At 31.7% G+C, this 24,353-nt stretch overlaps 1 protein-coding gene and 1 long non-coding RNA gene across 2 annotated transcripts; one reads left to right on the top strand and one right to left on the bottom strand.

Moving 5' to 3' along the window:
• Positions 1-9,140: 9,140 nt before the first annotated feature.
• LOC107915149 (uncharacterized) lies at positions 9,141-13,406 on the bottom strand. Its single transcript, XM_016844303.2, has 8 exons — positions 12,971-13,406; positions 11,922-12,206; positions 11,581-11,640; positions 11,272-11,481; positions 10,523-10,641; positions 10,341-10,438; positions 9,825-9,949; positions 9,141-9,739 (listed from the first exon to the last, which is right to left on the bottom strand). Exons 1-8 carry the CDS (start codon positions 13,205-13,207, stop codon positions 9,578-9,580), a joined length of 1,296 nt encoding a protein of 431 aa, XP_016699792.1. The 5' UTR covers positions 13,208-13,406; the 3' UTR covers positions 9,141-9,577.
• A 5,231-nt stretch (positions 13,407-18,637) lies between these two features.
• Positions 18,638-20,263, top strand: LOC107915148 (uncharacterized). The gene is made up of 2 exons (XR_001689206.2): positions 18,638-19,228; positions 19,538-20,263. It is a non-coding gene; the product is annotated as an uncharacterized lncRNA (long non-coding RNA).
• The last annotated feature ends 4,090 nt before the right edge of the window (positions 20,264-24,353 follow it).

The raw sequence follows: 24,353 nt of genomic DNA, 5'->3' as shown, positions 1-24,353 counted from the left end.
CTCAATTTCTACAAAGGATTTCTGCAGATGAAGGAAGAGAAGAAATAATATTAGAATTTGTTGATATGATTTCCAAATGAAATCCCATTCCTATTTATAGGAATTTTCATGTCTCTTCATAGAGACATCTTTCAATAGATGTCTTTATGAATAAATAAATAATAATAATAATTATTCATTTAATTTTGTAACTATTCGAATAATATTTTTTGAATAGTTATAATTCTTTTTTAAAAAATCAAATGATATAACTTTTGACCAATGACCAAAAGTTTTATCTTTTGATTAATTACACCCATTCATTTATAGTTATTGGGATACTATAAATATTTGAAAATATTCCAACAATCTCCCCCCATTTTCAAAATATTTAGATTTTGATATTCTTGGAAATCAATTTGCATAAATAAAGGTGTCTTACGATTGAACCTTCACTTAGTGAAAACATGTTAAAGTTAATCGAAATTGTATGGTAGACTAAGCTTTGAACCAACTATTCCATTTGATTAACTGAACACATCTCACACAATGATTTCAACATCAGTCAATGCATAGTATCTAGGGACACTATTATAGCCATGTGTCTATGTCCTCTTTTCATGAGTGCTGTCAGAGCCAAGCCCTTAAGCTCCTAGAAGCGGCCACACTTCCACTCACATAAGTAGATCCCATCAAAAGTGTTCCTGTAATTATAACACTCTAACATATTTATGTTATGGGTCTATTAAGAGTACATTACTCATCCTTCCCTTATCATTACGGGTACCTAGCACTTTAATCTTAGGATGGATTTATTTATAGTGCTAACAGTCACATACTAATGATGTACTTTGTCTCATTGAACTCAAGACTTGACGTTAAACCAAGTGTTGAGTCGAGTTTCCATCATGGGTGACTCTAATTAATAGGCTTGATCCCATCCCTTTTGAGGTCCTTTTTACTGCATCTCTAGCAAGACTTTTTGTCAAAGGATCTGCCAAATTTTCACTTGACCTCACATAATTAATAGTGATCACTCCATCAGAGATTAATTGTCGGACATAACTATGTCTTAATCCAATGTGTCTAGACTTTCCATTATATACTTGGCTATATGCCTTTGCTAGAGTAGCCTCACTATCACAACGGATAGAAATAGGTGAAATTGGCTTAAGCCATAAAGGTACATCATAAAGCAAATTTCTTAACCATTCTGCTTCTTTAGATGCAGCGGCTAATGCAATAAATTCTGCTGCCATGGTGGAATCAGTAATACATGTTTGTTTCTTGGAACCCCAAGAAATGACTCCTCCACCAAGAATGAAGATCCACCCACTAGTAGATGCATAATCTTCCAAACTTGTAATCCAACTAGCATCCGAATACCCTTCTAAAACTGGAGGATATCCATTATAACACAATCCATAGTTAATAGTTTTCTTTAAGTACCTAAGTACTCTATTTAAAGCTTGCCAATGCAAACTACTTGGATTACTTGTGTATCTACTCAATTTTCCAATAGCATATGCAATATCTGGTCTTGTACAAGTCATTATGTACATAAGACAACCAATTAGACTTGCATATTTCAATTGATCAATTTTCCTACCAGCATTAGATACTAATTTTAATTGAGGATCCATGGGTGTAGATGCTGGTATACAGTTGAAAAGATCAAACTTTTTAAGCACATTTTCAATGTAATGTGATTGTGATAAAGCTATAGTGCTTTCATCTCGGGTTATTTTAATCCCAAGAATAACATCTGCTACACCCATATCCTTCATAGCAAAGTTGTTTGACAAGAATTTCTTTGTGTTTTCTATTTGTTCCAAATCCGTGCCAAAAATGAGCATGTCATCTACATATAAGCAAATTATAACACCCTTTCCATTATCAAATTTACTATATATGCACTTATCGGATTCATTTATTTTATAGCCATTAGCTAAAACAACCTTGTCAAACTTTTGGTGCCATTGTTTTGGTGCTTGTTTAAGCCCATATAAAGATTTAACAAGCTTACATACCTTATGCTCTTGTCCTGGAACAACAAATCCTTCCGGTTGCTCCATGTACACTTCCTCTTCCAATTCACCATTTAAAAATGCAGTTTTAACATCCATTTGGTGAACAACCAAATTATATATAGAGGTAAGTGATATTAATAGTCTAATTGTAGCAATTCTTGCTACTGGAGCATAGGTATCAAAGTAATCAATACCTTGTCTTTGTGTAAAACCTTTTGCTACCAACCTTGCTTTAAATTTATCAATGGTTCCATCGACCTTCATTTTCTTTTTGAAGATCCATTTACAACCTATTGGTTTGGAACCTGGTGGAAGATCAACTAAGATCCAAGTTTGATTTCCCATTATTGAATCCATTTCATCATTTATTGCTTCTTTCCAAAAAGCAGAGTCTTGAGATTTCACTGCTTCTTCAAATGTAATAGGATCAGATTCGGTATTATAACAATAAGGTATCTTATTGCATATACTTTCACCTTTTCCTTCTACAAGAAACATAATGAAATCTGGTCTAAAATCTTTAACCTTTTTAATCCTCTTACTTCTTCTTAATTCTTGATAAGATTCATCATTATTATCAATTTGTTTCAATGGAATCTCATTCTCATTTGAAGAATGAATCAATTGTTGTGGTTGTAATTGTCTTGATATAGAATTAAATCTATTTTCATCAAAAATAGCATCTCTTGATTCAATAACCGTATTAATTGAAATTGAATCATTTGGTTCAATTACTATGAACCTATATGCCTTGCTATTATGTGCATAACCTATAAATATGCATTCAATTCCTCTTTCACCTAACTTTTTATGTTTAGGTGTTGGAACTTTTACAATAGCTCTACAACCCCAAACCTTTAAATAATTAAGGTTTGGTTTCCTTTTCTTCCATTGTTCATAGGGGGTTATTTTAGTTTCCTTATTAGGAACTCTATTCAATATATGACAAGCTATTAGAACAACTTCTCCCCAAAAACCCTGTCCAAGACCTGAATATGATAACATTGAATTTACCATTTCAATCAAGACTCTATTTTTCCTTTCAGCTACACCATTTTGTTGTGGTGTGTAAGGGGCTGAAACTTGATGGACAATTCCAGTGAGTTCAAAATAACTTGGATTATAGTATTCTCCACCTCTATCCGATCTTAAGCACTTGATAAATGATTCACACTGAAGTTCAACTTCAGATTTATAAACTTTAAATTTATCAAGCGCTTCATCTTTTGAATGCAATAAATATACATAATAATATCTAGAACAATCATCAATAAAAGTAACAAAATATTTCTTTCCACCTAATGTAGGAGTATTATGCAAGTCACATAAATCACTATGTATCAAATCAAGCAATTTTGTTTTCCTTTTAACCTTAGGGAAATGATTTCTTGTAATTTTAGTCAACATACAGGTATTGCATTTTTCAATATTATTATTAAAAACAGGAATTAAATCTAATTTATACATGTCATTCAATTTTCTATAATTCAAATGACCTAATCTATAATGCCACAAACAAAATGATTCAACCATATAAGCAGAAATAGTATTTTTATTCTTATTAATAATATTAAGTTTGAACATGCTTTCATACATATACCCTTTTCCCACAAAAATTCCTCCCTTAGACAAAATAAACTTATCTGCCTCAAAAACAAGTTTGAAACCAAACTTATTCAACAGACTTCCAGACACTAAATTTTTCCTAACTTCTGGTACATAATATACATCATTTAAGGTTAAAACCTTTCCAGAAGTGAATTGTAGTTCAACAGACCCTTTGCCTTTAATTGTTGCGGTGGAAGAATTTCTCATGTACAAGACATTGTCATTTTCACATTGTGTGAACTTTGTGAACATGCTTTTGTCTTTGCACACATGTTTGGTTGCTCCGGTATCAATCCACCATGTATTATCATCTTGTGCCATATTAATTTCAGATATCATTGCAACAAACTTTTCGTTATTATCAGCCTTAGAAGATGATTTCTTCTTTAAAAATCGACATTCATTCTTGAAATGTCCCGGCTTTCCACAATGATAGCATGAGCCCTTTTGTTTCTTTTTGAACTTAGGTGCTCTATCAGTCTGATTGAACTTTCTCTTGAATGGTTTAGTAGTCTGTACTTCCTCCGTAACATGTACTTTGGTATTTTCAGAATTTAGGTTCTGATCTTGTTTTCGATACTCTTCTTCAATACGAAGATGATTTGCCAAAGCCTCAAGAGATATTTCCTCTTTCTTATGTTTTAGACTTCTTTTAAAGTCTTTCTAAGATGGAGGAAGTTTGTCTATTATGGAGGATACCACAATCATTTCATCCATTTTCATATCATATTGCTTAAATTGATTCAGCATCTTTTCAATATCACGAAATTGTTCCATAACAAAACGACCATCAACCATTTGATAATTATTGAAACGACTGACAAGAAATTTCTTACTTGTAACATCTTCGGTCATGTATCTTGCCTCCAATTTGTCCCATAATTCTTTAGCGGTGACGTCGTTTTGGTAGGTGTCGAACAAACCATCAAATAAACCATTCAATATGTGGCCCATGCACATGTAATCAGCATTGTCCCATTTTTGTCTTTCTCGGGTTGCAGCAACAGATTCATTTTCATTCTCTTCAGGTCTTGGAGTATCCAAAACATAAGCAATCTTCAAAGTTGATAACAAAAAGTGCATGTTTTTCTGCCATCGTCGAAAATTGCCACCATCAAAACGATCAAGTTTAACAAAGTTGGAAGCCAACTCCCTTAGTGTTCCACTTTCATGTGTTGTGGTAGTCATCATGAAATATAACCTTAAAATTGTTAGTACAAAAATCCGGTAAGGAAAAAACTCGAACACACGATCGGAACTCGAAAAGAAAAGAAGAAATAGGACATGCTCTAAGGCGTGTATCAAGCCACTATCTTTAAGGTTATATTCGCCCCCACTTATCTTCAGTGTGCAAACGAGTTCCAAGTAAATTAACCTCGAGGATACAATGAAGCCAATGACTATTTGCGTTTTGCACTGACGAGAATAGTCCACTATGCACTGAGTAATGTATAACAAAAACTCAATTTCTACAAAGGATTTCTGCAGCAATACTTTATAGAATAATCTAATAATATTAGAAAATGAAGGAAGAGAAGAAATAATATTAGAATTTGTTGATATGATTTCCAAATGAAATCTCATTCCTATTTATAGGAATTTTCATGTCTCTTCATAGAGACATCTTTCAATAGGTGTCTTTATGAATAAATAAATAATAATAATAATTATTCATTTAATTTTGTAACTATTCAAATAATATTTTTTGAATAGTTATAATTCTTTTTTAAAAAATCAAATGATATAACTTTTGACCAATGACCAAAAGTTTTATCTTTTGATTAATTACACACATTTATTTATAATTATTGGAATACTATAAATATTTAAAAATATTCCAACACACAATTGAAAGTTTAGGAGTGGAAATGGTAAAAGTTAAAAAGGAGAAAGAAAAGGAAAGAGATGCGAAAAGCTGAAGCAGAAGCAAACTGAAAGTCGGTGAAGAAACAGTTAAAGATGTTTTGGGAGAAAGAGGCTTTTCACTGCTAACTAATCAAATCTGACACAACCCGTCATTCCTACTTCTACGCTCTATACTTGTCTTATCTAACCTTCTCTCTTCATTTTCTCCATGTTTTTTAATTTTCGAATAAATTAATTTGTAAATGCCTCTAGTATTACAAATAAAAATTAGAAAAGTTTAAGGAAACATCAAGATACAACTTCCAAGTTAAATGGTAATAGTAATTAATTAAAAATAATATTATTTTAGAAACACCCATTAATCGAATTGATTACAAGTAATAATGAATAAAGACGACTCATTATTTTGGGCATTGCTTTGAGTGGAATATTGATGCATAACCACACTTCCATTAATCTCAACATCATTACATAACCAAATGCCTTTCATTATAACAAATAGTAGATCTTGAGGGAAAAAAGGGAGTAAATTGAGAATTAGGTGAACAAATTGGACATCACTAGGGTTTTGTTAGGTTGATTAGGGAGACCACAAATTTAATATTGGTTATGGACCAATCTAAAGAATTTTAGCCAAAATTCTACATCCCTATATCCCCTATAGACCCCCTAGGGGTAGGCATATTAGTGGACCAAGTTACCTTTCTTTTTCTTTGATGGTGACAATATTTTGCAGTTTATTTCACACTCTTTCCTTTCTCAACTAATGGTCCCACTTATTTCTTTTATGTTTTCTTATTTTGTGCTCTTAGGAAAATTATAAATTTTATTTATCTCTTAAATATTCATTATTATACATTAGAAACAATAATTATATAAAAAAAATGGACTTTCTTTTTCATTTATACATGTTATAGTTTAATTTCAACTATGTATGTATCTTATAACCATATAATGTTCAAAATTATCAAGATTTAATTAAATATTTTATTGAATTACCCAAAAAAAAAATAAAAGTGAATGTTTCATTGTATGATGGATTAAAGTACTTAACACCCAAAATAAAAATTGTTACTAATTAACTGTAATTTACTTAGTAATCATGTAATAAAAAATAAACTTGAAATGTTAAAGTGAATTTTTTTCTTAAAAATACCATTCAAATTTTTTTTTTGGGGATTAGTGCTCTTAAGAAAAATTAACATTAGCATTTGGATTGAAAATAGTTAACAATATTAACTATTTAGATTAACTGATAACATTATGAAAATAGAAGAACCAAATTATGCCAAAAATTGAAGTATATAAATTAAATCTTAAATTCAATATAATATATGGGTTAACCTGAAATTTGACCATTGTCTTATAATGTGAAAAAAAAAGACAAACACAAAAAAAATGAGAAGCTGCGTGTCAATATCTAAGAACCTTACAACATTTAAGTTATATATAATTTAGCAACATTTTAATTGAAAAGTTATTGATGTTAACTATTTAGACTAACTAATAATATTATAAAATTATAAAGACCAAATTATATTAGAAACTAAAGTTTAGATAATAAAATATCAAATTTATGCATAATAGAAGGATCAAAATTGAAATCTAACCATTTTTATAATGTAAAAAATGTGCACAATTGGTGGTACACATGTCAACAAAAGAAGACCATTAGGGCTTTCCTTTTATATGTAGTTATATATATGATTTTATTATATGAAAAACAATTAAAATATGATTTATAATATAATATGAAGGAACTATTAATAAGTTTTGAGTGTATTGGTAAGAGACATTGTATTTATAGAGAGAGAATAAATCTTTGAACTTTAGAGAAGACACTGTTGGAAAGGGAAGCCATGAACCCTAAAAGAAATAATCTTTATGGATTGTGTTGATACAAGGATGGGTAGGTGGTGGAGATGGGTGGTTCACCCTGTTTGGGACAGGGCGGAGAGTTGCCAAATAATATGGTCAAAGTAGGAGGGAAGGAGGAGAGGAAGAGACTTGAGGTAGGTTGGGAGAAAATGAGATGGAGATAGCTTGTCTCTCATCCTTAGGCCCTAGGCCTTGTATACTTGGCGTCTCTTGTCTCAAGGTGTCAGGTGTTAGGTTTTTATTGGTGAGTCAAGGGAGAGAAGCTTGGGGCTATAAACTTAGGTAGAATGGTACTATGATGTGCCTTGGGTCATTTCATATGAGATGTGGTAGTTGAGATATAATGTGGCAATTAATAAGTGGTTTCACTTGTCAAGCAAGTTATAAGCTAAGGGGCTCTTACGAGGGGTCCCCTCATACTGTTTATAGACTTAGTTGTTTGGGCGATCACAGCGAGGTGTAACAATTGCTCCCGCCTAATTGAAGGGGAGGTTATACAGTGACATTTCATCATAGTTTTGGTTTAATTCAGTTTTCACAATTACTAATATAATTATCGATACAACACAATTTTGGCTTACAGATTTTGTATGCATAAATAATTTTATTTATCCAATATAAAACAAATAGATGTTTTTATTTCTTATGTATACAATTGAAAAAAAAATAGAAGTTTCATATATATGAATACATTATTTTAAAATTCGCACACTAAATTACATGTTAAATCAAAATTTATCTATAATTTTATGATTTAACATGAAATAAAATCATTAAATTAATAAGAACAAATATTGGTAAAAAAATATAACAAAAAAGTCAACTTAAAAAAAACGATAGACCCATTTTTAAAATGAGCCTAACCTTGGTTTATTATTGGAGGTTCAAGGTATTCACTTAAGCGAGTTCAATGATTAATCCTTCTATTTTGTGAATTCGTCAAACCCTCGATTTTTGTCATTTTACTTCACTCCCATGATTCAAGGTCAATATTTTTTAATTTTATAATACATTACTTCAATTTTTATTTTTACACATCATTAATTTATATCGGATAAGAATTCTATCTATAAATATAAAAAAAATATTTTAATTCCTTTCATCAAAAGAAATGAATTAACTTAAAACGGATTTCGTCTAAGTATTTACAAACAAAATTCAAGATCCTCATCTCAAATACTTGTTGATTAAGCCTGAAGCCTGATTACCGGTAGGAATGCCATTAAAATACTTTTAAAATGTAATTAAACTCTTACTTGAAATAAGTATTTCATATTAATTAACTAAATAATTACATCATATATTGATCATTAATTTGATTAAATCAATTTTACTGACATTTACCCTGCAGATATTAAAGAGAGATTATAAATAGATTTAGAAAATGGTATAAAATTATTTTGAGATAAAATATCATAAGCTTTTTAGTAAGATAAATATTCTAATTGGAGGAATGATTCACCTTCAATAATTAATTCCAAAAAATTGAAACTTTTCAATTGTTCTGTGATATTTTGAAATTAAAAAAGAAATCGCTTGGTAACAATGTCACTACAAAAAATGACATGTTAAACCTGAATTTAACAAAATAATTTTATTATTGTTAACCCTTAGACCTGAATTTTAAAATCTGAAAAATAAAAAATTATTTGTGCTTTGATTCTTACATTGAGAATTTACAATTGTAATAAAAGAATACAAAATATAAATTTGAAAATAAAAGTTATTTGAGTGAAGCATTAGAATACTCAAATTCCTTAAACTCAACTCTACAATGGCTAAGCAAACCAAAATAGCTTGTGGTGTATTCATATTTTCTATTTTTATACTCTCTTCAATACACAACAGGTTCAAATAACAATCATTTACAACCATTTAAGGTAAACCCAAAACCAAATCTTTGTTGCTGTACAGGGATAAGATAATACTACTAAGGCAGCCTAAAAAACTCGTATACTAAATTAACCATATGTTAAAAAGCTAGGCCAAATGCAATTATCTATTACCTAATTTCATCATTTTGCAAAATGCCTAGGTCGAATCCTAAGGACGGATCAATCTGTCTTATGCTACGTGCAGGCTCGTGTTATGATCCTAAACTGCACAGTTAATGGACATGAGAACTCATTTTCTGTAAACTTGCTCTTAAGTTGACTATCCATCTCGGAGAAGGAAATGTTGAAATTTAAAACGCCACAGGAAAATGTATGAAGGTCTTACCATGGCTCAGAGTTATTGCCAAGATAATTTCTGACATACCATGGCCGGGTCCAACCTTCCTCCATTGCAATGAGATTGAGACGTACAATCAATTTCTTCACAGCATCTTCTTCTAGGTTGCTAACTGGATCTGTTGACGGATTTTGTGCGGAAGAACTCTGAAAATAGTTCACTAAACATGTTTGTCCCAATTCTTAAAAACAGAGTTCGAAGTTGCATATTAAGGTGTACCATGAAACTTACCTTCATGTCTTGATACAATTTGAGAAATTTCAGAGCCTGCTCATACAATCCACAATGATAGAGGAGAATGCTATAATCTCTCATTTCCTTCGGATCGGTCCTTAGAAGAATAAGGCGTTCACATGCTGGAAATATGGTAACAATTTCATCATAATAGAAGCACATAAACCTTGACATTACATCAGAAATGCATTGGGCCATACAACTTCATGAGCAAAAAGAAGACGAAATTTTACCTAAAGCAGGTTTGAGAAAGGAAATTCAAAAGCGGAGAAAAAGGTTAATGAGCTTGATTGCTGAAAGAAAAAGCTTTGAACTGACAAGAAAAAGAAGGAAGACCGAATGCTAAAACTGGAAATAGTGCAAATAATTTTCTGAACCCTTTCTGTTGCAAGGAATGAGAACGAGAGAAGGAACGCACGATAATAAGTTTCAATTATCTTTACATTTATTGATCTTGATGTGTGATAGCTAAAATAAAAAAGAATTTACTCATGCAACACCATCTAATCATACCAGATAAAGCACGCCTCATATCCCCAAAATGAACACTGGTCCAGACACCCCAATCTAGCCTACGTTGAGCAGCCTTTGTAGATGCAAGCTGATAGCCACTGTATGAAATAAATGTGAAATCATAACCTAGAACTCCAAAATAACATCTAAATACAGATTGAATTGAAATATAGATAAAATACCTATCTTCAAAGCCATTAAATTTATCTATACAGTTAGCAGCATTTGCTGCCCTTAAGAATAAACTATCAGCAGCACCACGTTGAAATGGCCAGAAAGCATCCTTTAAATTTCTTAAAATCTGCAATCATGAAACTATCTGAGAAGAAAACAGATAACAAAAACCAAAGGTAAAAGATTACAAAATGAGGAGAAAATGGAATATCCATACCAGAAATAGATTAAATAAAAAGGTCAAAGTTTGAATGTATTGAAGATAAATCTCCCACAAATACCCAAAAAAAGAAAAAGATTACCTTACCCATACAAGGGATGTCATGTTGGAACTTTTCATATAGATTAAAAACAAAGTGTATACCAAATTTGCATGCCAGTTAAGACCTTAGTTAAATAGATGTTGAAATCTCAAAATCCCACCTTTAGCTTCACATGAAACACAGGGGAAGAGACTTGCAAAAGGGAAAGGGGAGAATTAATTAAATTGTTTGCAATCATTTAACATTTTGGATTCTTTGGTTCTTTGTACTGTAGGAAGCTGATATACATTTTTTCTACTCACGTTCCTTCTGTCTGTGTCTGATTATTTGATATCAAATAAGAAAACTAAAAAAGCACAAGACAAAGATGCAATAAAAACTTATTGGAAAAATAAATAACTAGAATTTGTTTTATTTTCTCATTTCAGCCAGGATTTAATATTAAAATAGTAAGAAGTAAAGAACATAAAAAAGTTCACGAGTATAAAAGTCACCTCCTCCAATAGCATTTGTACGGTCATTATGTGTGGCTGATCAGACTCTTTGCTCTTTTGCTTATCATAGGCTCTAGGAAGACCATGAGGATCATGTGGAAAAAAAATCTCAACATCGAAATCCAGAAGGCCCCACAAGCGAAGCATTTTCAGAATCTCTGAATGTATCAGTGAAAGCATTACAGCAGAACCCGAACGATGTGTCAAAACCTGCTCAAACATAAGATTATTTAACAAAACAAACACTACAAAATGGTACACCCTTCTGAAAAGAGTATAGAGTCATACACTAGAAGGCAAATTTCATACCGAGTGAAGATCAAGGGCTTGTGGCTCTGCTTGATTATTGGCAGTAGATCTTCGGAAGCCCTTAGAAGAAGTGAATGGATTGACCAATTAGAAAAAGAAAAAAGATTAAGTAAATAGTTAAGCAACCAAGTTACTGAAGTTCAAAGAATTTGATCAATTAGTAACTAAAGGAGACAAAATGTAACATCTCATATATACAACCAGTGAAGCACAGAGAGGCTACACCGTTCCAATGGTCATTATGACACATTCTGCAAATCTGAGATTTACTGAAGAAGAAAATTCATTACATAAATGTTGCATAATTCCTTGAACTCAAAAGAGTAAAAACTAGATAGTACCTTTTTGACATATAGATATTTTTCTAAGCTCTCCAAAAAATTCTCCCTTGACGACCTACATGCTGAGTTATAGTGGGAGCAGTAGCCCATTGAGAGATCATCCAATCTTTCGAGGAATGCATCCACCGGCAGAGGAACGGAAGAGTGTGAAATGAGAGAATCATCCTCTGCTGCTATAAAAAGAGATGTTCTCCCCAGATCAACACATCTATTTATGCAAATACTTGTTTCTCTCTCGATATCAGATAATTTTTTAATCTGCGAAACAAAACTCTTCCTCGCCTCCTGTTCAAAAAATCAATTTAAAAAAAAAACAATGTTAGATTAACATATGACTAAAATTCTCATTGCACTTAAGCTCTCAATTATTATTTGATTTTTTTGGTAACAAAATCCCATTGGACTCGAATATAAAACCAGGACATACTTTCGAAGTACCATCCTCCCCAAGATAAAAAATTAATTTGAATCGAAAGTGTTGTAGTGCACCTTTCAGACCTGTATTTAAAACCACTACAAACTTTCCAAAACGATTTTATTTTATTTTGCACGCTTTTTTCACTTCACTTGAACAAAATTAAATTGAACAAACTAAAACTTGAGTAATTGAATTTTAAACCAAGCATATTGAGGTCACCAAGCACAAAATCGCCATAAGTACATCAATTCCTGACAGATAACATAATTATTTATAACTAAAAAAAATGGTATCATACCAATATAATCCATAAAAAAGGATCAAATTGCCATAATTGAAATTCTTCAATCGTACTAAGGAGGCTCAATTCACATCAAAACCTCTCCAAATTTAGAATTATAGAACACAATTCGATTAAGATTTGTCAGGAAAAAAGAGAGAGGAAATTTCCATCATAGTCATGGACACTAACTCGAATCATATCATGTTTCCAAACTGAAAGTAAAAGATTCGAGCAAAATTGCTATAATTAGACAATCTTTACAATTAAGTCATATCCTAAAACTGAAAAAAAAAATCAAAGATTATGTAAGAACAGAGAGAGAGAGAGAGAGAGAGTAGTAGTAGTTACTCTAGCATGAGAGGTATCGATTCCAGTAGATTCGAGAGCATCATGCAAGGCGAAGCTGAGATCGGGGAACGATGCCGGTTGAGGGGACCCACCACGGCACACCACACGGTAACACTTCGGAGACGACGGAGTAACGGGAGGAGTTGAAGGGAATTTGGAGAATTTAAAAGGGGAAGGCTTACGAATCCAATATAGAAACGATGAAGAAGCGACAAGTACTGAAGAAGCTGAACTCATCGCTGCTTCACTTTCAATGTTCCTTTTTTTGTTCCCCTTCTATTAGCCTTTTTCAACTACAAAGCTATGAGACAGTGCGTATCTGAATGACCGACTGATCCAATGGCCAAAATATCTAATGCTTTAATTTTGATTACGACATTTCGATTTTTAAATGACTTGGTGAGGGGGCGAAAATGAAAAAAGAAAAGAAAAAGAAAGAACATATTTTTTGAGCCATTATTAGAGATAAAAAAAAAAGTCATTTAAGTTTTGGGGTCTGTTTGATTGGTTGTAAAATGTTTTCTGGAAAATGATTTCTGGAAAATGTTTTACTTTTCTGTAAAATGATTTACTGGAAAATATTTTCTGGTGTTTGATTGAATCTGTGTAAAATGTTTTCTGCTGTTTGACAGATTTCCTGAAAATATTTTCCGGAAAAGTTATTTTTACATATATTAAATTGTTTTTACATATATATTAATAAATTTTTATATTTTAAATTATTTTTACATATATTGCAATGATTTATTTATAAATAAATAAATCAAATTAAATATATCAATCAAATGGTTTAATTGTTCAAGATTGACAATAATCCTATAAGATTCATTCACATCACATGTAAATGGTAAAAACTAATCAACATATTTGTAATTAAATAACTAAGTAGCAGCAGCTTGTCTAGTAATGTATTGAAGCCGAACAATATATAGAACATATAGAAAAATATCTAATCTGAAATGAAAATGCACTTTCATCCACAAAAGTGGATCATATCTGATTGTATCTAATGAAAAATCCCAATACAAAATGAAAGATAAGGTTGGTGTTTGCAGTGTTAGCCATGTCCTTAGGCATTTCAGTGCCATTGTAGATCCAACAAATGCCAAAAAGTTACAAGTTTAGTACATGAGCCGCTCCTTTCAAAACAGAGATTTAAGGATCAAACAATACCTACTAAATGAATCATACAAAGATGGCTCTACCCGCAAATGACAAACGCTTATCTCTATCCTCATTGCTCATCATTTCACTTTCCCTTTTTCTTACCCTTTTCAAATAACAAAATTGTTACAATGGCAGAAAGGAATTAGAGAAAAAAATTCATGATGTAACGAGATCAGGTGTTTCAGCCTCAATTGATAACCAAGCATATTATGTACTTTTCCCGTCCAGTTATCCAATCAGTCACGTAAGGATTTGATCTGTGGAATCCCCAAAACTCGTGGCTGCACCTAAGAGACATGAATTGTTCCCTCAACTTGATCAATTATTCCCTCAATCAGACGAACCTGTAGTCATTATTCGCAAAAAGGTTATACAAGTTATCTTTAGAATTTTGAACTCGCTGAAGTATAGCTAGTTGCTACATGCAGGCCATGGATCAAATGTATACAATGGTGCATCATGAATTTTTTCATGCAGGCCATTAACACTAATCAAAATAAGTGGTTCAAAATAAGTCCTTCCATAAACAATTTTTTCATAAATTGAACATATTAATTCAGCCAAAGAAGCAGAAGACTGCTAAAGAGGGACCAACATTAAATTGTAACAAGTATATATTTATGCCAATAATCTTCCAAACCAAACTCGAATTCAGGTAAACTTATCTCTATGCAACATAGCACTACAATCTAAACAGAATCATTTCATTATACATACAATGCCAATCATTATAAACCAAATAACATAGCTGACATACAAACCTCAATGTATTAAATCGATCCTTTCCAGAATTGATACAAGCAGTTTGCACAGTCTTGTAGTCCTTAAAATCAATTCCAGCATCATCCTTGACTTCCTCAACAACATTAGTCATATCAAATCCCAAGTCTTCCACCATTTTCTCATCATCTCTTCTTTTATGGTCAAAGTAATTTTGCTGCACTAATCTCTCCATCAATTCTATCCACTCAGGCCATGGGTGCACCATCTCCACCTCCACCTTCTGCCCCTTCTTCTGCATTTCTGACTCCCCCAACTTAGTCATTGAATCAGTACTCAAAACACCAACTTCAGCCCCACTTTTAGCATCCTCAGCACTTTCCTTATTCTCCCCATACTTGAATTCCCTCCAAGCATGAATCCTCTGGAAAGCACCTCCGTTGGGTAAGTCAGTTAACTCGGGTGAATCAGACAAAGCGGCATCGTTTTTGGCACTAACAGAATCAGAATCTGTCGTCTGTAAGACTCTTTATCTGTAAATGATTCCAACAGTCATCATCTCAAACATAACAAAATAAAAACATCAAAGCAAAGAAATTCAGAAGGGAAAAAGAAAAAAAAAACTACAACACACAAACTCCCTTTTAAATCAATCCAACACAATGAAAAATAAGAATGTATAATAAACTTAAACACTTGAAAGATGAAATTAAGTTAAAAAAACTACAACACACAAACTCCCTTTTACCTAGCTCTCTGATTCTCCTTTTGGTTTCTTTAGATGCGGCGACAAAAACTGTCATCGATCATGGGTTGTTACTAGGCTAAGAATTTGTTTTCTGGAACCAGACCCGATCCACCAATCAAATCAGTGAAAATTAAACAGAAAAAATGTTTTCTGGAATATTCAACAATGGAAGCTTCAACAAACAATTTGGATTTTTAAAAGAATTAAACAGAAAAAATACCTGTTGATGACAGAGAGAGAACCACTGCTTCTGGGTCTTCTTTTCTTGACTGTGGCTGCTAATTTTTTAAGGTTTCTTTAAAATACAAGTAAGGCCGACGGTTGACGGAGATGACGGACGGAGATGGTGAGGTGAGGTGACGAACGGAGATGAGAAGGCAGAGGATGTGGAAGAAGATTTGCTTAGAAGAGAAAGAAGATTGCTTAGAAGAGAAAGGAGAAAGGGAAAATGTCTTACGGATTAGAAATCGGTAAGACAATTTCCAAAATTTTGCTTTGGATTTTACCCGTGTTTGTAAAATGTTTTCCTATGGAAATCATTTTACACAAAACAAACACCGGAAATGAATGAAAATGTTTTCTAGAAAACATTTTCCTCCAAACAAACACACTTTTGGTTTACAATTTGCGACATTTAAGGCTATTTTATAAAAAGAGAAGATAAATGAAAGTTTTTGATTGTGAACAAAAAGGACCATAAACTAATCATTTCAACATCTCAATAATTTAAATAAAAAAATTCGAATAATTTAATAATTATTTTATAATTTTTTAAAGTTGAATGACTAAAATATAAAATTTTTAATAATTTGATGACTTTAGGTATAGTTTAACCAAAGAATTATGTTTTGTTTTTCGCACGTTGGTTTACCCGGATTTCTTTTGAAAGATTCATTCAAATTAGCTTTTCCACTGTGGCCATGTGAAAAATAGATAGCGGACAATCATGAATTTACTGTTAAAGTGATAATAATTTAGTGTCTTATAATGTATTAAAAATAAATATTTGACTCGGTTTTATCTTTATCTTGGATATTGAGTAATCTTTTAAATGAGCTTTATAAATTACGAAAAATTAATCAAACCCATATATATAATTAAACACATAATAATTTTTTAATTTGTGAAATTAAAAAATACATTAGTAATGTAATAAATATTAAAAATATATTATTAATATTTATTAATGTTTAAATCTGCTGTTTTTTTATATAAATATAAAATTTATTTATTTATATTTATTCGCTAATTTATTTTGTCCAATAATCTTGTCATTTGATGATAGTCTGTATTTGCTCAGCATAAGTCAGGAGCAAGGGACTTTAAGTTGCTTTGGAAATAGTGAGAAAAAGGAATGGTTTTCCTTTGACTGCCAAAACCCTTGGTGGTCTATTGCGCACAAGTCTTGATCTTTTTGCTGGGAAAGATATAGCAGAGAGTGAGATATGGAAGCTGTCAGAATTCATTGTCGTATTTTCGAAACCACTTTTAAATTTTGAAAAAAATAGTGATCAACTTTAAAAATAAAGATGAGAGTCGCTACCGATTTTTTATTAAGGTATGATCGGTTCACTATTAAAAATAGATTTTAGGTCTGCGAGATTTGAGAAAATAGGTCTGGGAGTCGGTTACGCACGAGGAAAGGTTAGCACTCTCGTAACTCCCAAAATTAATACCAAATCGATTGTTTAATGTCTTAGTGTCGAATTTTTGAAAAGATTTTAAGATACGATCCCTTGAAAATAAAATTTGAGTAAAATGAATTGGACGATGAGATTCACTTATTTTAAAGAAATAAACCGTCACACTCAGTAAGTTAGAATGCAACATTTTAAATTCTCAAAATTAAATTTATCTCTTGACTTTAAAAAACCTATGCATTTTGAGAAGGATATCCGATTATTTGGGTCAAATGAGGAAATCAAAACCCAGTAAGTTAGGGCTCAATTTCACAAAATTCCTAAATATCGAATATTGCCTTTATTATTATTTTAAAAATTCTCATCTCGAGGAATCAACATGTCATGTCCAATACATTAGGACACGACGTATCGAATTCCCGAGAATGAGCTTTTATTTAAGTTTTGATTTAAAAAAAAATCTCGATTATTTAGATTCTACAAGGAAAATTAGAACACAATACGTTAAGACTCAATCCTCTCGAAGATCCCAAATACCGAGTATTACATTTTCTTGAAAACCTTTGAATAAAACGATTTTAATATTTGATTAGAAGGTAATCTTTTTGACAAATAAAACACAAGAGGATTACAATGTAGATTGTGAAAAGAAAAAAAATCGTAAGCTAAATACAAGCTAATGAGCAACAAAGAATCAATAAAATACAAATAAACAAGACAACATACATAAGGGCAACAAACCTATATTATACATTATACAACTACTATCATCCATATTTAAAAACTAGTAAAACCTAAAAAGCAAGAGAATTGACACAAACACAAATCTCATGTATAAGTTTTGAAATAACTAAAAGATGGCATGAAAGAAAAGAAATTGAAAATTATTGATATATTAACAATATAAAATATTTAAAACAAATAATAAGTAAGAAAATTTGAAATAATCGAAAATTAAGAAAATTAAGAATAAATGATATAAAATAATATATATTTATTTAGATAAATATCATATATAAAACGGAGAATTTAATGTATATAATAGTATAATAATATATGCATATAGTTGCAATAAAAAAAATGAACTAGAGTCTAAAACAAGATATGGAAAATGATTTAAATAGGTAAAAATAAATAAATAAATATTATATGAAAATGAGCTTTAAATAGCTAATATAAATTGATTTAAGGTAAATAGTATAGGATGATTTTAAAATAATTATTATATAAAACAATTTGGAATAAAACTATATAAAAATAATTTTAAAATAATATGTAGTAAAATAATATATATACATTTGAAGAATAAATGAATATATAAATAAATATGATAGCAATCTATAATACTAAAAATAATAGTAATATATAATAAAATAACAGTAATAACGAAAAATAGTAAAAAAAAACTAATGTTAAATTTACTTAGTAAAAAAATACAAAGGATTAAATTATAATCTAAAACAGAATTAAAAAAACAAAAAATAAATTAAAATAGAGGACAATCTTGCAAGATGCGCGTAACCTGGAGGGCTAATGAGGAAATTATCCAAAACTTTCAAACACTGCGTTTTAAAGGGATTAAAACAATAAAATTGAAAACAAACGGGGCAAATTCGAAAAATAAAAGAACCAAATTAAAACAATGAAACAAATCAGGAGGACCAAAGGCGAAATATTCCCTCCTAGACCAAAATGCGCGGATCTTGCCATGCTTGGGTTGGGTCAGGTCATCGGGTTGCAACCTAAGACGGCACCGTTTCAAAGCCATTAAAGCGGGCCATAAACGGTGACGTTTTCAAAACTCTCCTTAAACCAATATCAAGTCTTATAATGCTTAACCTTAATAGAAATAAACCCTAAAAAAACTTAACCCCTTCCCTTAGAAGTTGCGCCGTTTCAGACACAGCCACTCAAAGGCCCCCCGATCCCACACCCGATCTCTGATTACGACGAAGAGGACGAGGATTCGGCTTCACAACAAAGGTAAGATCTTTTACCCTCATTTCATTTCCCTTTCGCAAGCAATAGATAAAAAGAAAAGAAGAAAAGAATCTGAAAATAATAAAACAACCAGAGAAAAGAAGGAAAAAACTCGAAATCACCTCCAAAGTCTGATTTCTTTCTTTTTCTTAATTCTTTTTTTATATTTCAATGTGCGTACCTCATACAATATGCGTGTTTGGCTTTTATATAGCCAGAAAAAAAATAAAAAACTTAAAATCCCTTATTTTTTACTGCTATTTGTTCTTTTCTGTTATTTTCTTCGCTGCTCTTGTGTGTGTGTATTTGCAGGTACGGGTACAAAGGTGCGCGGGTGCGTGGCAGATGCAGAGGGTACAGAGGCTCACGTGAGGGGAGCGGCTCGAAGGTGCGGTTCGTGCGAGGGTAGAGCCTGCGGTGCCTAGATCTTCTGGAAACCCTAGGAGTTTTCCGTTTCTGATTTGGGTTTTCTGGTGTTGGGCCATTTGGGCCGATTTGGTTTTAGGTTTTTATTTTTTTTACTGGTTTATTTTTGGTTTACAGGCCCGGGAAAATATTGGGCCTTACAGGTATAATTCCAGTTCCTCAATTGAGTTACCATCATGTTCCTCTGCATTTGAAGCGATGTTTTGCGTACTACCCCATTCTTCTTAAGGGCTATTCAATGAGGAAGACTTAATCTTGTTATGGAGGGCACAAGGCTTTCTAGTAAGAAGCACAAGATAAACAAGGCATTGAAGAAGTAGGTCACAAGTACTTTAGAGATTTAGTGTCAAGGTCCCTTTTGCAAATAATGATTTGGCTCAATCAGTTGCTGGATAACTATGCTTCAAGATCGAGGGTAATCAACAAATTTCAAAGCACGCTGGCTACTGATCTTATTTTGCTAATTGTTATGATGGCATCACAAGGTTTGTGGGCCTTTCTAAAGGGCAACGTTTAAGGAGCTTTTTGCCATTGAGACTATGAAATGATCATAAGATATGCTTTGTTGTGACATTTGAGATGGTTAAGGATGTTTTCTTTAAGAGGGTATCATATCACAGTGTTGCTTGATTTTATCGGGGATTTAAAACATTTACGATACTTCTATTTTTCTCAAACCGTGATTAAAAAATTGCTCGAGTAAATAAATACCCTTTATAGCTTTTATTAAAAAAGTGTCACAGCCTTGAGAAGCTACCTTCAAATATGGAAAATCTACTCAACCTATGTTATCTTGATGTCACTGGTGCAATAAATGGAGAAACTATCCAATTTTGTGTTGGGTAAAAACTGGGGATATCAAATAAAGGAGCTAAAGGATTTGTGAGATATCAAATAAAGAACAACTTTGTATTTCAGGCTTACAGAATGTTGTTGAATGTCAAGATGCGTGGATGGCTAAGTTACATGATAAGCAAGGCTTGGGAAACTAGAAAATGGAGTGCAAACTTTGAGAATAGAATACAAGAAGTCGAGAAAAAGGTATTGGATTGACTTCAACCTTCTAAAAAAGCTTAAGGACCTTACAATTACCTTTTATTGTGGTACAATGTTGGCCAATTGGGTAGGAATAGAGTGCATTTCCTTCATTGGAGAGTTTACAGTTTGAGGACCTGCCTAAGTGAGATAACTGGAACATTTGTGAAGTTGATGAGCATGCTAGGAATGTAATTGGCCAAATTTGCCCGGCCTACATGAAGTAAAACAGTCCAAATACAACAGTATTTTGAGCCCAAAACCCAAACCAAAAATACAATAACAATGGCCCAAACTACAGTGGCCCAAACTACAGTGGCCCAAATTACAGTCAGAAACCCTAGGGTTTCAATAGCGCCGCAAGCCAAGCATCGCATCTCTGCGATCTTCACTGCAAGGAAACAAACAGAAAAAGGAAAGAAAATCAAAGATTTGCAGATCAAATAAGATCAAACAGATTTTCTTTTTTTATTTCTTTTTATTCTTATTTCGGCTATAAAAAGCCATTGAATATACTGTAATAAGGATCGGATTCGAAATCAATAAAAAGACAAGCATTCTTTACAAACGCAAGAGCAAGAGAATAAAATCACAGATTCAATCGAAGAATAAAAGGTTGATATCAACAATTTTTTTATTATCTACTGTTAGTTTTACATTTTTTTATATACATACGAATGAAATAAAAAGGGGAAAGAAACGACCTGAGTGGTGCCCAGAACCACCGTGAACGGTCGAAAATCGAAAGGTTTCTCGAAGATTTGAGGCTCTTGCAGCAGTGTTTCGTGGGTTTCGGGTCCAGATCTGGGTTTAGGGACTTCAAAGGGACCGAATAAGAGATTTTCTCCTTTTTCGGCCACCGCAGACGATGGTGCCGGTGCCGGATATCGGTGGCCTGCGCTGTGGCCGATGACCGGACCTCTGGCCGGACGAGCTGGGAAGGGAAAGTTTTTTTGAAAGTTTTTTTTGTTTTTTTTTAAAAGAATGAAAAATGAAAATTTTTTGAAGTATTTTTGGCTTAAATAGCCTATCGAAACGGCGTCGTTTCACTAGGCCTCCCCAGGAGCTAAAACGACGTCGTTTTGGGGAGGCCGACCCGAATCCAACCCGACCTGGCCTAGGATCCGCGTGTTTTTGAGCGGAGGGGTAAATTGTGCTTTTAGCCCCTCCGCCTTTTAATATTTTTGCAATCAAGTTTATTTTGTTTTTTAAAATTCGCTTTTAATTTATTTTAAAATTCAATTTGGTCCCTATCGAATGACGCCGTTTAGAGGGAAAGGGAAATTTGCCCTTCCAGTCCCTCCATGATTATACGCGCATTCAATACAGTCCTTTGGGCTTTATTTATTTGTGGATTTACCCCAAATTTTTTTACTTGCAGTTCAATTTAGTCTTTTTTTAATATTTTTCTTAAAATTAGTTAATTTTAATAATGTAATTATTATTATTTTTATAATTTTCATATGTAATTATTATTATTTTATCTATATATATATATGTATATTTATTGTTATGTACGTATTTATACTTTTTTTCTAACTAATATTTTTCGCATATTTATATATGTACACATATTTTTTAATTAGTTTTGATAATGTAGATATTATTTAATTATTTTAAACCTATATATATTTTTTATATGTACATGTGTACATTTTTTTATGAATATTCTTTTATATTTATATATATATGCGTATACATCTATGTTTTTTATTTATTTTCAAAAAACGTTTAACTACCTATTTATATTTTTAACACATATTTTATAATTTATGTATATATGTATATTTATATACTTTTCTTTATTTTCATAAATGCATTATATATTTATATAAATTTTATAATTCAAAATTTTATATGTAAATCATGTGTTTGTTTTTTTCTCCATAATTTCAATGTATATGTTATGTGTCTCTTATTCTTTATGTTTTTTTTGTTTATTTCAATCGTTTGTTTATCAATTTATGTTTTCATATTATTATTATTATTTTGCTCATTTATTTGATATTTTGCGTATCATTATTTTTATTTATTTATTCATATTATTTCTATGCAATTGTTATATTTATTATTGATATTTGTTTAAGAGGCATCTATTCATACATTCAACATAACATTACGTCATCTTTTTACTCGAATTTAAAAATAGAAATTTTCAAAATAGAGATAATGCTCATTTTTAGGATTTTCGAGAAGATTGAGCCCTAACGTATTGGGTTCCGATTTTCTTCGTTAAATCTAACAATCGAGAATTGCTCTTTAATCAAACAAAATAAAACTTGTCATCGGGAATTCAATATGTTGTGTCCTAACGTATTGGATGTGACACGTTGATTTCTCGAGACAAGGATATTTTAAGAAAAATAAAGGAAATATTGAATGTTTGGGATTTTAGGAAATTGTGCCCTAACGTATTGGGCTGCAATTTCTTCATAAATTTTAAACAATTAGATATTTTCTTAAATTTTATTACACGAGTTTTCTGGACTAACTCATCTTGAAGAGAATAAAATGTTATGCCCTAACGCATTGGGTGTGATATTTTTTTTTTCAAAATGAGAAAGTCTTAATAAATAATTTAATTAAGGATCGCATTTTTTTTAACTCTCGACTTGAAGACATTAATTAATCAATTTGATACCAATTTTTGGGCGTTATGAGGGCGTCAATCCTTTCACGTACGTAACTGACTCCCGAATCTGATTTTCTAAAACTCGTAGACCAAAGCTATTTTTTTAGGTGATCCAATCACACCTCAATAAAAGATTGGTGGCGACTCCCAATTTTTGTTTTTTTTTAAAGTCGACAACTAAATTTTTGTTTTCATAAGAATGGTTTCGACAGCTTGGTGACTCTGCTGGGGACTTTTTCAAAAAACTAAGAGAGTGGAGCCACAAAGTTGATTAATTTTTATCTTATGGTTGAGAAAATATTTTTAAAAAAATTCATAAGATCCTTTTGCATTCATTATTTTCTTGCTTGATTGATTTAAATATTGTTTGCATTACGAATTACATGACTCGAATGATTTTACTCTTCTAAGTGGGAGTGAGAAACTATTCCTTCGTGAGATTTTCACCTCCGCATAGGATAGTGGATCACTTTCGGAGTACATCGATACCTATGCCTTCGTGAGATTTTCATCTCCGTATAGTCATAGGGAAAATGTATTCCCCTGAACCGAACTTGATCTATATGAGCCTATAATGGGTGAAAATCGAAGAATCTGATGGTTCGGGTACCTTTGCCCTAGAAGCCGAACTTCATATAGTGAACCTTAGGAATCCACCTTAGGTAAAACTATATTGAACCCTAATAGATATCCGATTAGGTGTTTTACTATTTCTTGATTATATTTTATGTTGTTATATGGCACTAACTTTTTATGTTTTATTTTGATTACATGACATGACATTTCATTTCCTCATAAAAGGCATCGATTCATATTCAGTTACTAGATAGAAAGCTTATCATGGAAAAAGGGTTTCTTGATAAAGTGGAGGATAATGCGGCTGTCCGAACTTGGTCTGAAACAACGCAACAAGAAAAGGGTGATAGTTTGGCTGACGGGTATGTATCGGAATTGTGGGACTTTACTCGCATTAGTGTAATTCAAAATAGTTTGCAAGAGTTAAAGGAAATCTGGGAGTAGTGTAATAACGAGGTT

This window comes from Gossypium hirsutum, chromosome D10, assembly GCF_007990345.1.
Source record: "Gossypium hirsutum isolate 1008001.06 chromosome D10, Gossypium_hirsutum_v2.1, whole genome shotgun sequence".
Taxonomy (NCBI): domain Eukaryota; kingdom Viridiplantae; phylum Streptophyta; class Magnoliopsida; order Malvales; family Malvaceae; genus Gossypium; species Gossypium hirsutum.
The sequence above is the reverse complement of the archived record's forward strand: the minus strand, read 5'-3'. Positions and strand labels throughout refer to the sequence as shown.

Bases quoted from the DNA above. Each gene is read 5' to 3' on its own strand.
- LOC107915149 (XM_016844303.2), bottom strand. From the start codon at position 13,207: ATGAGTTCAGCTTCTTCAGTACTTGTCGCTTCTTCATCGTTTCTATAT. The intron at 10,439-10,522 runs GTATTTTATCTA...TATTTCATACAG, and splicing joins TTTAATGGCTTTGAAGATAG to TGGCTATCAGCTTGCATCTA. The intron at 9,950-10,340 runs GTATGATTAGAT...CCATATTTCCAG, and splicing joins TATGAGGCGTGCTTTATCTG to CATGTGAACGCCTTATTCTT.